This window comes from Mycteria americana, chromosome 3 (genome assembly GCF_035582795.1).
Source record: "Mycteria americana isolate JAX WOST 10 ecotype Jacksonville Zoo and Gardens chromosome 3, USCA_MyAme_1.0, whole genome shotgun sequence".
In the NCBI taxonomy this organism is placed as follows: Eukaryota; Metazoa; Chordata; class Aves; order Ciconiiformes; family Ciconiidae; genus Mycteria; species Mycteria americana.
Window position 1 is genome coordinate 24,870,694 of NC_134367.1, and position 14,285 is coordinate 24,884,978.

The following is a 14,285-nucleotide window of genomic DNA, read 5'->3' on the forward strand; positions in this document are numbered from 1 at the left end:
ATCTATCATTTAGTGACCTGTTTCTGGCATTGAACATAGTGCTGAGAAAAGCATTTAAATACCCTAAAATTAAAGGTAGCAATCGAGAAGTCCCTAAAAGTGGGATTCATAACAAAAAAAGCATGCTGAGTGGCTTATGTGTATGATATCCAACTGGAAACATCAGGGAGAGACATGCCACAGAAATCTTAATTCTCAGACTTGGATACATACAGAAATAACAAAGAAACCCAAAACAGGTCTGTGTGGTCTAGGGCTGTGGGTGTAAAACAGGATCATGAATGGTCATCTACTTTATTCTCCTATCACAAGCCAAAATTATACTTGACTAAGGTTCATCTAATCTGTTCCTGAAAGACCTCCAATGATGAAAATTCCACATTCTCCACAGGCAATCTATTCCAGTGTTTCACTAGCCCCTCTGAGAAAAGAAGAAAAAAATAAAGAAAAGTCTAACTTAAGATCCTGTTGAAGTAAACTTAGCTGTAATTCCTTTATCTAGAAAGGACATAGAAAATTATTTCATTCCTCTTTGGAGCTACTTTCAGTATATTAGAAGATTGTTACCATGTTCCCCCTCAAACTTCTGTTTTTTTAGTCTGAAGTACTATACTTCTCTTACTGTTTTATATTTTATATTTTGAAATATGATCATAGGTTTAGAATATGTTATAAGGGGAAACTGGGATTTGGAACTCCTAAACTGTGCTACCTACCTCACATTTTTATTTTAAGACTGGGTGCTAAAAGGGACATTTTCTGCATAATAACATTTATCAAAAAGGTAAAATCCCCGAGTTTAATTCCATGCTCAAACACACAAAACAGCTAATTCTATGAAGAAGCAGTTTGGTGGTCCCAGACTCATGGCTCTTGGGCAAACTGCAAATGGGTGTTTTCAAGCCAGTTCCCTAAAAAAAATTAATCAGTCTTCTACCCCAGGGCAGACATGGAACCCAGTTATGGTCCTGGAATAACATTTGTTCAGCACAGCAAAAAGTACAAGGATCTCTTGCTCAGGAATGCGGTTCTACCCACTAGAGCAAGCACAGAGAATTCAATAGTGACAGCACCTGGAATCAGGATTTTCAGCAGGAAATGTTGGCATCAGTTATATTTTTATCATGACTCTGTCATAGGTTTTGAGCCTTTCCAAGTATCCATGATCCAGACAAGAGAACTTCTTCCTTAAAGTAGGTACCTCCAGTTTTCTTTTACAAACCTACTAGGGAGTAACTCAAATGGTGAAGAGCAGCAATGTGTTCTTCAAGACTCTTTAAATTATTTTAAACTCTTTTAAGAATGAGTACGAGAAAATGGGGAAGAACAAAGCCACAGGCTGAGACCTGTATATGAAAAACAGTGGGATAAAGAGGGGTACTTGCTCATGCCTCAGAGGAACACAGTCAGTCTGTTACACTCTCGCTGCCACCATGTCTCCGGATATCTGCTAACCCACCACTCCTGATCCATATTGACCTTGATAACTCTTTCTTGCTTTCAGTTTTTGATTCTCACTTCTCTTCTTGCCAAGCTTTTATCTTATTTTCTCTTATGATCTATTCATCTCTGAGCTTCAGCCTTCTTTTCCTGCTCTCCCCCAGCATGGGATCTGGACGTGAGCTAAGCAGTGGCTAAGATGACATACACATGTAGTTGCCAGGATTATTACTGGGGCCTGTACTATTTCCTCTCAGCAGCTATCTACTGCTATTTTATATGAATTGCTATTTTCTCTGCTCATAAATATTTTGAATGTAGTATGACTCATGTTCCTCTTTTTCCTTCGCAAATGAAATAAAAGCAATAACAATAACTTCTAATTTCCTAGATAGGAGTCAAGTTCTTTATATATTGTCCAGGACATTATTACATGCATTTGAACTTGGTAAGACTGGAGTTGAAAAAAATCTTCTGACCCTACCAGATTAACCCATATTAGGGATGTGTTCATATTAAAATTGATATTGTTATATTAAATATGCAAAAAAGAACTCCCTTTTTTATAATAGAATTAAATTTTATTTCAAACATTAATTCTGACACAGTCAAGTCATTAATTACAAATGTAAACCTGCAGGACTGGTTCTACAGAAATTTCAGACTTAATCAAAGGCATTTTTATTTGGAAACATCCTATAATGAAATCCATGAGCTGGACCAAATGTGTAATTTTAACTAATTTTCAAAGAGAATTAATGTATTTTGATAACAGATACTTAATAAATTTAGAAACATGCTTTCCATTAAAGAGTTTATGGAAAAATATATGCTTCATCCAGACATACAAGTTGGAATAACTGTGTCAGAGTTGTAAAAGTGACATATTAAAATTGGAGAATCCTACCTTAACAAGAAATTTCTAGTAAAGATCAAACTCACTCCCTATCTCACAAATCTTTTTTACCCTACTGCTAACAGAAATCTACATAACCACATCCACATATATTGCTGAAATTATAATTATGGCTTAAAATTAAAGAAAAAATGTATTGTAAACATGCTGCATTGCTAAAATTTCACAGCTATTTCTTGCACATAGTGATAAAATAACAAGGATAGACACAGTGTCTGAAGTATTTTGTTACTTGCTTGAGTGTGCTTAAATTTTGTTCAGAATTTATTACTTTCTGGGACTCTCTGTCCCCTGGTTATCCACGATCAAGTCCTGGGACCTCATGTCAAGTCCTGCACATATCTGCACGTTTTTCCTACCACTTTCTGTGAATTATTCTATTCTGCCCTTAAAATTGGGGACTTTTTTCTTAAACTACTCAAAGAACTGTTCTCCTTATTATTCAGAATTCCTCACACACCTCACTACATTTAGATACAGTTTTCAAAGTTAGAATGGCAAATTGGCAAGCCTTTCTCTGCCATTGGTATTAAAATGTGAACATAAAATGCAAAAACTAGAAATGTAAAAGAAAACCACTTAAAAATTAGACTATTCTAAAAAAAGGGGAGAAGCTAAGAAAAAAAGGATCACACTTTTTTTTTAAGAATTCTGAAGTGCTGGAACATCATATTTTCATCATACAGACCTCTGCTATTTGGTCAAACAATACTGGTAGTAGTACTAGCAGGTTATTATTGTCTGGATGGATAAGCAGTAGAATGATATGGGGTAAATTTGCATATAATTCCTGACAGCTGACGAACCATGAGGTCTTAAATTCTGGAGAAAAGTATGATGTAGGGGCTCCTAAAGTTTATGGCCCCAACTCTTCCAGCCTAACAAGCACATGCAGAATATTGTCTCTATCCTCACACACTCAAAGTACCTGAGCTCCAGAGCAAGATGCCAAAATTTCAGTGCCTTTTAAAAAAAGACATCTACTGGCTAGCCAGCAGAATAGCTCCCAAAGTTTCACTGACAGTATTGACTAGATCAACTACATCAGAGTTTAGGCAGATAGGGCTTGACTTGTTTCCTTTTCCCATTGTGTAGAGCTACCTGAGACGTACTTAGGCCTCCAAGACATCTGACAAGTCTAGTGGATACAACATAGGAGCTTGTGCCTTTCTGGACTGGTAGATGGAGGACAGGTAAAATACCTCAGGGCACCTCAAATGACGCTAGACTTCTATGTTTAAGCAAATTAATCAAAACTTTAGCTCACATACAGATATTTAAATTTAGTCTTAATCTTGAAAAGAATTGCATCCTCCATTTTCCTGATCTTCTGGCCAAGCTGTAGGCCCAGTCATCATTCCAGGTTCTTTAGTGCAAAGTGTCTCTGAGCTTTCAGTTCATAGGCCAGCATCAGCTACTACACCTAAAATGCATTTCAAGTAAGCTTAAAAGCAATCCTTGTCCCTAAACTTACTTATGCCCAGCCCACACACAGATTCTCCCATGATTTGGTGACCTTCAGGAAGGTTAAACAGCATCATATGCCATAACACGTTATGAAGACATCCTGGAGTCTGGAAGCACAGATACACAGATCCTGCTTGTGGCACACTGGCAGCCTGAGCTTCTCCATGGACTGGTAGGGGTGTAGCCACATGGCCCATCTAGGCATGAAAATGCTCATCCTGAAGAAATATTTAGCTACTAAATCATTCTGTAAAAAAGATGTGAACTGTACTCCTTTAAGTTCTTCAACTGTAGCCAAATTTCTGCAGCTTTTTACTTTTCTTGCAAATAACACACCCTCAACAGAAGAGTAAGGATTATACCAAATCTCAGTTGACCTTTTTCTTTTTTTTAAGGTGCAAAATAGAACTTCCATCTTTTGTTTTTAGAAGCATCTGAATCATCCTTGATGGAACCTTAAGCAAAATACTTGTCCTGAAGAAGACATGAAGCACTGCTGCTAATGTCTTCAAAGTTAGGAACAACTAAACACAGGTTTTAATCAAAAAAGTTCCAACAAGTCTTAAATATGGATGTTACTACCATTTCTTCCTATAAACAAAGCAGACTGGAAGCAGGCTCAAATGAAAACGTGTTAGAATAGGCCATATATGATATGGATAGAATTTACAGTCTTTCTCCCCTAGCCTACATTCCTGATCTTAGCTGACATACAACTCCTTAGTATCCACTAACTGTTTACTGAATAATGTGTGAAAAAGCATTTTTAACTAAAACCAACTGTGTTTAACTGCTTTGTACTATTTTATGTTACTCCTCTTCTCTGTAGTCTGTGTGTGGCTTTTCATACAGGGAAAATTATAAGCATTTGACAAATAGTAACTACTCTTAACAGATGTCTGGAACAAGCTAAAGTAGACCCTGGCTAACTCCAGGATACACAAAAAAAGCAGAAGTTACAAATTATGTCTTTAAAGTGCTGCTTATAAAGTGATTTTCTAAAATAATCAAATTAATGCCTGAAAACTAATGAATTTTTATAAAATGTTCTGTAATACAACAATACTATTAGCTGTGGATTGTTTAGAGATATGTATTTTACTAAATAAAAAAGTACTGAAAACGTATTTTTCATTCGGTTTGTATTTGACTGCATTAATCTACTTCTTAATACTTCAGCTCTGCACACATTAAGTACACCAATATGTATTTGGATAAACTCATGATGTCAATGTGTGTCTCGGCACACAGCAGTATTGACAATGCTGTATCTTTGTTTTGTAAAATATTATTTGCAATGACATTACAGAAGCATACTCAACAAGAAAACATTATCTTACCTTGGCAGATTGGTACAGGAGAATCCCACTGATACATGCCATTTTGGTGACGCCTACATGTCGCATTATTGTGACCAATCATTCTATACCCAGGTTTGCAGTAATAGCGTACTTTACTTCCAGCGGGACCACCTGTTTTATTTACAATTCCACCGTTCCTCAAGATAGGGTTTAAGCTGCAATAGGGAGCTAAATGCCAAAAAAGGGACATTATTAAAAATGCATAAACCACACTTAATTTACAAAGTTCACATTATTTATGGCATGTGCAAACTTTGAATGCCATTAAAATTGGTACAGAATCCTTTACATTACTTTTGGAATCCTCAGTGAAGATTCAGGCTTCTTATGCAGAAATATAATGAAGTTCAAAAACATAGTTTATAATCACAAACCAGTTTATGTTATTGTACATGAGGAAGCTGCAATTAGGAAACATATAGATTGTTCAGTAAATTCACTCACACTTAGTAAACAGTCTACTTCAAATTTGATAAATTTATAAATAAAAAACTATTATTTGAGCTGTATAATACACAAAACTAATTATGAATATTTTTATTTAAAAAAAAACAGTGCACTTAGACATCTAAGTAAAAAATAAAACATTTTGCCAAATACGTTAAAAATTTACATGACAAAGTACAGTAGACATATTCATCAGGTGCATTTTTTTCAGATTAAAATTTATGTAATTTTTTATGTACATGTTCCCTCAAGGATATTACATTACAATTGTATTAATTTTTTAGCAAGATAATGTAACTTAGGCAAGCGTAGCTTCTTAAATTTTGAATTTACACTACATGTGAAGTAAGATAGAATGTACTTATTTAAATCTAAGTTTTGAAATTAAAATAAACCTTGCTAAATCTTAATCACTTCTACTAGAAATACTGTTCACAGAGAGGTTTTTCTGACCAGTATGGTCCTCGAGAACTTGCAACATATAGATGAAAAGTTTAGACATGTGCTGAGGAAGTAAAAAAAGTACGAAATTTATAATTGTGTCAAAGTGAGTAATAAAGACCAGGGGTTTTTTTAAACAAGGTTCCAATACCTGTACATAAGGATGGATTATGACTACCCAGACCGAATACAGGTCAAGCAAAAGTACATGATAGTTTGACATACATGTGGAGTCTAACACAAATCTGTTTGTGTCATTTATCACTGGATAAAAGCAATATGAAAAAATTACCTTGATTCCATATTGATGTACAAGTCACTGCGTATTTGCAGCAGTGCGCCATGTCAAGATTACAGACATTAGTATCTTTTCAGAAGAAGCATGGTAGGACCATGCCTTGCAGAAAATAAACCTGGCTGAACATTCACCCCTGAAATAAGCCTATGAACATTCTTCACAAGGAAGACAGTGTTGAACTCCACTGATAACTAAATGTCAGTACCAAGGACACTGAGACTGTAACTACTGCTACAATACTAACTCTATAAATCATACTGAAATGTTGTTCATATAATTTTCTATAGACAATTATGCAGTAGAAGCTGGGGTTTTATTTCACAAGTGCGTAATTACAGAATTTGGTTTACATCTATAAATATTGTTCATATTATTTGTTTCTTGCACATAGCCCTGATTTCCTTCTTTCAGCTTTCGATATCTAGCTCTCTATTTTTTTTGTATGTATATTTCATCACCCTAAGGTACAGCTGTGATATCAATTACCACCTAAAGATGAATGTTTCTTTTCACTGACCATGGAGAGATCATAGAGGTGATTAGACTCCTAACTGAGATGCTTCCTTTAAATGTCTAGATTTAGATGCAGTATATCAAAGTCAGTATTTCTAAGAAATGCCACCCAACAAAAGCAGTAAAACTAGGTCCTACATTAAAGATGCTGAAAAATGTTGGCATCTGTTGAGATTCTATTAAAGAATTACAGTTCTCAATTAAGCAACATTATTTCTACTTGAAATGTCATTTTTATACATTCTTTCACTTGGGAGGTTATTTGAAAAAACTAAATCAAAAAGGAAAAAACAAAAACCAGGATGAAAATCAATAAGCTAGGATGGTCCAGTAAAACAATCGTTTGGGGTCATGTTCTGTATCCCTTATAAGCACAATGACCTTCAGTTATGTGCCTAACTAAATGAATTAAATTACTGAAATACTCTTTAAATTTAAAAGGGGATTTGATATTTAAAGAAGCACAATAAACATGGCTTTAATTTTCTTTTTAACCTATTGAAGAAACATGATATTGTTATTGCAACACAAGCTGGTTAAGACCAAAAGACCAGTGATTAAGACCACTGAAGTCATCTTCAGTAACCTCTTAAGGACTATATAATTTTAGTATCCTAGGAGGCCTTAAGAATAGCAGGTGAGTCCTAAACATAGTATGACATTCAGACATTCAAACTCCAAACTGATCTCCTCAGTACTGCAATTCTAAACAGAAAATATTTGCCATATGATGTGTAACCCTGTAGCCCAGTAATACAGTATTGCCTTTGCTAGTAACAGGGCACAGACTTTGTACTGAGTTTGCAAGTCGTCAAGACCAACGTTTGTCAGGTTTTTGTTGTCTCAACATTTTTGTCCTGCCTGCAGCTTTGTTTTTACTTTGTTTAGCTTTAACAGATTTTTTTCTTCTCGTCAGGTGGGTATACCTAATTTGTTTTACTTTTGAATTATGTTTGTAATTTTCTATTATCTTTTTATGGTACAATCATAGCTCTATATAGGTACTTGTAACAAGTAATTATTCTGTGTAGAATAAGATATTTAGGACTCTAGTATGGTGACATGTAGACAAACACAGGCCTGGTATAACAGCAGAGGCCTTGAGAGGTGGGGACACAGGATACAGTGTAGAGGAGTATGGGCATAGTATGATAAGAGGGTGACAACCTGTGTGCGGTCTAAAGCTATACACAACTCACCAGTGGTCAGTTAAAAAATTCTAACTCGGAGCTGGGCAAAAATAGTTTTCAGGCTTAAATAAAAGGGCAAATAAATAGTAACTACATGTAAAATGGACTATATATAGTAGAAATATGTGTAACTTGAACTTCACCAACAGCAGGGTGCAAAAATGTGTTAACAAAAATAATCCTAAGTGGATCCTAGAGTGAGGAAGAAATCATCAATATCACACTCTTCCTGTTGAAGGACTCTAGCTGCTGATGACCTGCTGTATCTCCCACAACATACAAACACCAAACTGAAGCCATTGATCTTGGGTTCCCAAGGAGCAATGGAAGCATGACTGTAGCACCAGGGAAAAGGTTAGATAATGGGAAGTGTGTGTATAACAATTCTAACCATAGTGTTTTTCTGTATAGTAGCTTTCACTTATTCTGCTTTTTTCTTCTTTTTTTCCTATAACCATTTAATCTTCAATAGTAATTCTTCTATTAAACTGCTAAAATTTCAGTTATACTAACAGTAAATTCTTGGCTAGACATATAAAGTGTGGGGTTTTTACCCATAACAAGATTTTGACCATAACAGGTTGTACTTTGTGTTCTGATTACAAGGGAACTTATTGCCATTCTTTTAGCTATGGTTAATTTTAACAATATATAGTATATATGAACGTCCAAAGAGATCAGCTTTAAAACAGCATGACATATGGGACATTCAGGCTGCCAAATTACACAGAATGATGTCAAAAAACTGAAAATTTCACAGGGGGCCACAGGGGAAATCTATCAGTGATAATTGTGGCTTATGTTGTAATAATTAACAACACCCAGAGCCCAAAGGCATAGTTTAAGCTCTCCAGTGAACTAAGTGGTGTTCAGAAAAAAATCAAGCAAAAAGATCTTTTGAACTAAGAAGACGAAATTGATACAAGAAAGCAAGAGGAACATAAAACAGCAATATCGCTCAGAATTTACTTCAACATCACTTTGGCCGATATACTTAACTCCTAATGGCTATTGCAAATCTTCTATGGACATCCATATTCTCCACCCCCCGCTACCTTGATGACCCCTGTATATCTTCTGCTTTCAACCATCACTGCAACCTACTGTACTACTGTTTACTTTTCCTGCCACCCCAAGTGTCTCACTGAGTGAGTGGCAGCAGCTGCATGGGGCTGGAGGAAATTGGGAAGAGGGGATCTGGGAACTGAGATGTTTTGGTAAAGCTCTGTGGTCATCTGACATTGTGAAAGTTAAAGGCAGAGGTTCAAGTGTGAAAATAAAGCTATGAGCTGTGTTTGACTGGGTAGGAAGGCTATAACTGGAGAAAAGAAACAGAATATTTGACACAAAAGTACTGGGTTTAAGAGCCCAGGGGAAGAACAGTCATGACAGACTATGGAATGAGACAAGAAGTAGGAAGGGAGGGATCGGAGGCTAAGAGCTGGTGATGGCCATGAGTTGGTGGGGCTTGTCGAGAGGGCTTTAAACTAGGTTTGAAGGGGGAAGGGGACGTAACCAGGCTCACTAGAGAGGAGCTTAAGGGTGGCATGCCAATGTTGGGAGGGAAATCGATAGCCCAGCTCAAGTGCATCTACACCAATGCACACAGCATGGGCAACAAACAGGAGGCGCTGGAAGCCATTGTGCAGCAGGATAGCTATGACTTAGTTGCCATCACAGAAATGTGGTGGGACTCTACGGACTCCGGACACTCCAGACTCTCATGACTGGAGTGCTGCAATGGATGGCTATAACCTCTTCAGAAGGGATAGGCAAGGAAGGAGAGGTGGTGGGGTGGCTCTGTATGTTAGGGAGTGTTTTGATTGTGTAGAACTCAGCGATTATGACAATAAGGTCAAGTGCTTATGGGTAAGGATGACAGGAAAGCCAACAAGGCAGATATCCTGCTGGGTGTCTGTTATAGACCACCCAACCAGGATGAAGAGACAGATAAAGCATTCTATAAACAGCTGGCAGGAGTCTCACAATCGATAGCCCTTGTTCTCATGGGGGACTTCAACTTACCGGACGTCTGCTGAAAATACAACACAGCAGAGAGGAAACAGTCTAGGAGGTTCCTGGAATGTGTGGAAAATAACTTCCTGACAGAGCTGGTAAGTGGAGGTTACCAGGGGAGGTGCCTCGCTTGACCTGCTGTTTACAAACAGAGAAGGACTGGTGGGAGATGTGGTGGTTGGAGGCTGTCTTGGGCTTAGCGACCATGACATGATAGAGTTCTCGATTTGGGGCGAAGTAAGGAGGGTGGTGAGCAAAACCACTACCATGGACTTCAGAGGACAGACTTTGGCCTGTTCAGGACACTGGTTGAGAGAGTCCCTGGGGAGACAGTCCTGAAGGGCAAAGGGGTCCAGGAAGGCTTGGCATTCTTTAAGAAGGAAGTCTTAAAGGCGCAGGAGCAGGCTGTCCCCATGTGCCATAAAATGAACCGGCGGGGAAGACGACCAGCCTGGCTGAACAGGGAGCTTTTGCTGGAACTCAAATGGAGAAAAAAAGGAGAGTTTACCAGTTTTGGAAGAAGGAGCAGGCAACTCAAGAAGAGTACAGGGATCTTGTCAAGTCAAGCAGAGAGCAGATAAGAAAGGCAAAAGCTCAGCTAGAAATCAAGCTGGCCACTGTTGTAAGAGATAATTTAAAAAGTTTTAACAAATACATTAACAACAAAAAGAGAGGCAAGGAGAATCCCCCTCTATTGGATGCGGGGCAGGGGGGGAACTTTGCCACCAAGGATGAGGAAAAGGCTGAGGTACTTAATGCTTTCTTTGCCTCAGTCTTTAATAGTCAGACCAGTTATCCCCAGGCAATTCAGCCGCCTAAGCAGGAAGACAGAGAGCAGAATAAACCCCCCATAATCCTGGAGAAAGCAGTTAATGACCTGCTACGCCACTTGGACACTCACAGGTCTATGGGGCTGGATGGGATCCAGCCGAGAGTACTGAGGGAGCTGGTGGAGGAGCTTGCCAAGCCACTCTCCATCATTTATCAGCAGTCCTGGTTAACAGGGGAGGTCCCAGATGACTGGAGGCTTGCCAATGTGATGCCCATCTACAAGAAGGGCCGGAAGGAGGACCCGGGGAACTAGAGGCCTGTCAGCCTGACCTCGGTACTGGGGAAAATTATGGAGCAGTTCATCTTGAGTGCACTCAACAGGCAAGGGCAAGCCAACCAGGGGATCAGGCCTAGCCAGCATGGGTTCAGGAAAGGCAGGTCCTGTTTGACCAACCTTATCTCCTTCTATGACCAGATGACCTGCCTAGTGGATGAGAGAAACACTGTAGATGTTGTCTACCTGGACTTTAGTAAAGCCTTTGACAGTGTCTCCCACAGCATTCTCCTAGAGAAACTAGCTGCTCATGGCTTAGGCAGGTGTACTCTTTGCTGGGCAAAAAACTGGCTGGATGGCTGAGCCCAGAGAGTTGTGGTGAACGGAGTTAAATCCAGTTGGCAGCCGGTCACAAGTGGTGTTCCCCAGGGCTCAGTTTTGGGGCCAGTCTTATTTAATAATTTTATCAATGATCTGGATGAGGGGATTAAGTGCGCCCTCAGTATGTTTGCAGATGACACCAAATTGGGTAGGACTGTCGATCTGCTTGAGGGTAGGAAGGCTCTGCAGAGGGATCTGGACAGGCTGGATCGATGGGCTGAGGTCAGTTGTATGAGGTTTAACAAGGCCAAGTGCTGGGTCCTGCACTTGGGTCACAACAACCCCATGCAACGCTACAGGCTTGGGGAAGAGTGGCTGGAAAGCTGCCTGGAGGAAAAGGACCTGGGGGTGGTGGTTGACAGCCAGCTGAACATGAGCCAGCAGTGTGTCCAGGTGGCCAAGAAAGCCAACAGCATCCTGGCTTGTATCAGGAATAGTGTGGCCAGCAGGAGTAGGGAAGTGATCGTGCCCCTGTACTCGGCACTGGTGAGACCGCACCTCAAATACTGTGTTCAGTTTTGGGCCCTTCACTACAAGAAGGACATTGAGCTCCTGGAGTGTGTCCAAAGAAGGGCAATAAAGCTGGTAAAGGGTCTGGAGAACAAGTCTTATGAGGAGCGGCTGAGGAAACTGGGATTGTTTATTCTGGAGAAGTGGAGGCTGAAGGGAGACCTTATTGCTCTCTACAACTACCTGAAAGGAGGTTGTAGAGAGGTGGGGGTCGGTCTCTTCTCCCAAGTAACTAGTGATAGGACGAGAGGAAATGGCCTCAAGTTGCATCAGGAGAGGTTTAGATTGGATATTAGGAAAAATTTCTTCACTGAAAGGGTGGTCAAGCATTGGAACAGGCTGCCCAGAGAGGTGGTGGAGTCACCATCCCTGGAGGAGTTCAAAAAATGTGTAGATGTGGCACTTCAGGACATGGTTTAGTAGGCATGGAGGTGTTGGGTTGGCAGTTGGACTAGATGATTCTAGAGGTCTTTTCCAACCTTAATGATTCTACTCTATGGAAATGAGAGAAAGAGAAGGACCTGGTAGGTTATTAGAAGTGGCATCAAAAAGATGGATGTATCAGAGACTGAGATTACATTCCAAATAAAATGTGATGCAAGGGAAGCATATGTATGATTCAGGGAAAGGAACTGGAATATATAAAATATATAAAATCAATTGGAATTGTCTAGTGAGAGACAGGGAAGATCATGGACTGAAGCAAGGAAGAAGGAGGATAATGAATTAGGGGCGACGTTGTAAAGAGGAAGCAAGGGAAATTAAGATGGGAAGCTAGAAGGGAGAGAAAGATTGACAAGAGCTGGATAATGAACTATTTTATATTGTCTACCAGAGAAGCACTAAAAGTAGACTGTGATTTGTAGGGTGGGGAGGAACAAGGATGGAGATCAGACAGACAGGTTGGGGAGCACAGCTAGACTGGCTTGGCAGAGTTATTTTGACCAGAATGAGTGTGAGGATTTGGACAAACTAGGTATGGTGAGTGGGAGTACATGAGAAGTGAGAGGTGAATTCCTTGAAGTACAACGAATAGTTCAACAGAGGGCAGTACAGAAACGATCCCACATATCAGAAAGAGGCTGTGCCCACAGGTTACCAAGCTTTACAATTCCATGACTGTTAACAGTATCTCGGAAACCCATAATAATGCACATTTTCTTTCATTGAGCTGACCAAAAAGCGGAGGAAATCTACTACTCTGGTTGCAACAGATATCTGTGTAGACGTAAAATTTTTAGTATGGCTGATAAAACAATGTTTACCATCATAGCCCCCCCATGGCAGAATACCTGGGATTTTCTGTTTGCTTTCCCATGAACCTTATTAGGTACTTACAAAATAATTGAAAACAACATATCAACAAGAAAAAAACCAAGAACATCATTAGGCTGAAAAGAATTCAGAAGTTAGGAAATTATGGAATTTAAGTCTACATACAAATTTCAATTCGTTTATACATACGCATGTCATTATTATACAGTCTGTAACCTGATGATCATACTCTGGTTTTTCACAGGATGTCTACTTTAAAGCATATAGGGAATGGACACTACTTATTCTTTCAGTATTTATGGGTTTTTTGTTTTTTTGGTTTTTTTTTTAATTCTAATTGTTTAAGACGAGTTTCCAGGCCTTATTAGCTTCAGTTACTCAGACACCGTTTCAAGATATAATCTGTGTGGGGTTTTTTTTTATAATGACTGTCCATGTGTTATCTGGATATTACATGAATATTGACTAACTTACTTTCACAAAATTACATTAAAGCAAGAATCATTTTCATTTTATCCCCATTTTACAGATGAACACTTTAAATACAGAGAAGAAATTGAAAATGTGAAAATTTTGACTATTTTGATAACTTTGATCTGATTTTTCCAGCCTAGTGTTATATCCACACTGACTTCAATTGCAGCACTATGCAATTTCTGTAACTGACATTTAAAAGTATGATACCAAACAAGCTCATTCCAATTTCTGAGTACTTCATTTTGTGATATGAATGATATATGTTTGGATAACTTATGTTTAAAATAGTTATTTAACATCAGGTCCACCTCCTACTCTTACAGAAATGTTTATTAATGACAACATTTTAAAGTAGTGGCAGTAGGCAATTAGTATGTCAGAAGCCAGCAACAACGCTGCAGGCAAGCAGCGCTTGTAATCCTCATCCATGTGAAAGCCCTACCAAAACTCAGTATTTTGTGCTGCAAAGGCAGTGAAATATGGATAGAAAAGGCTGATACTCAAACAA

At 38.8% G+C, this 14,285-nt stretch overlaps 1 protein-coding gene across 1 annotated transcript in view; it reads right to left on the bottom strand.

The window, feature by feature from the left end:
* CSMD1 (CUB and Sushi multiple domains 1) overlaps window positions 1–14,285 on the bottom strand; it is a 1,314,206-nt gene that overhangs the window by 96,897 nt on the left and 1,203,024 nt on the right. Inside the window, exon 49 of the mRNA XM_075498045.1 lies at window positions 5,164–5,352. Coding sequence (XP_075354160.1) covers window positions 5,164–5,352 — 189 coding nt within the window. The remainder of the gene's footprint in view (window positions 1–5,163; window positions 5,353–14,285) is intronic.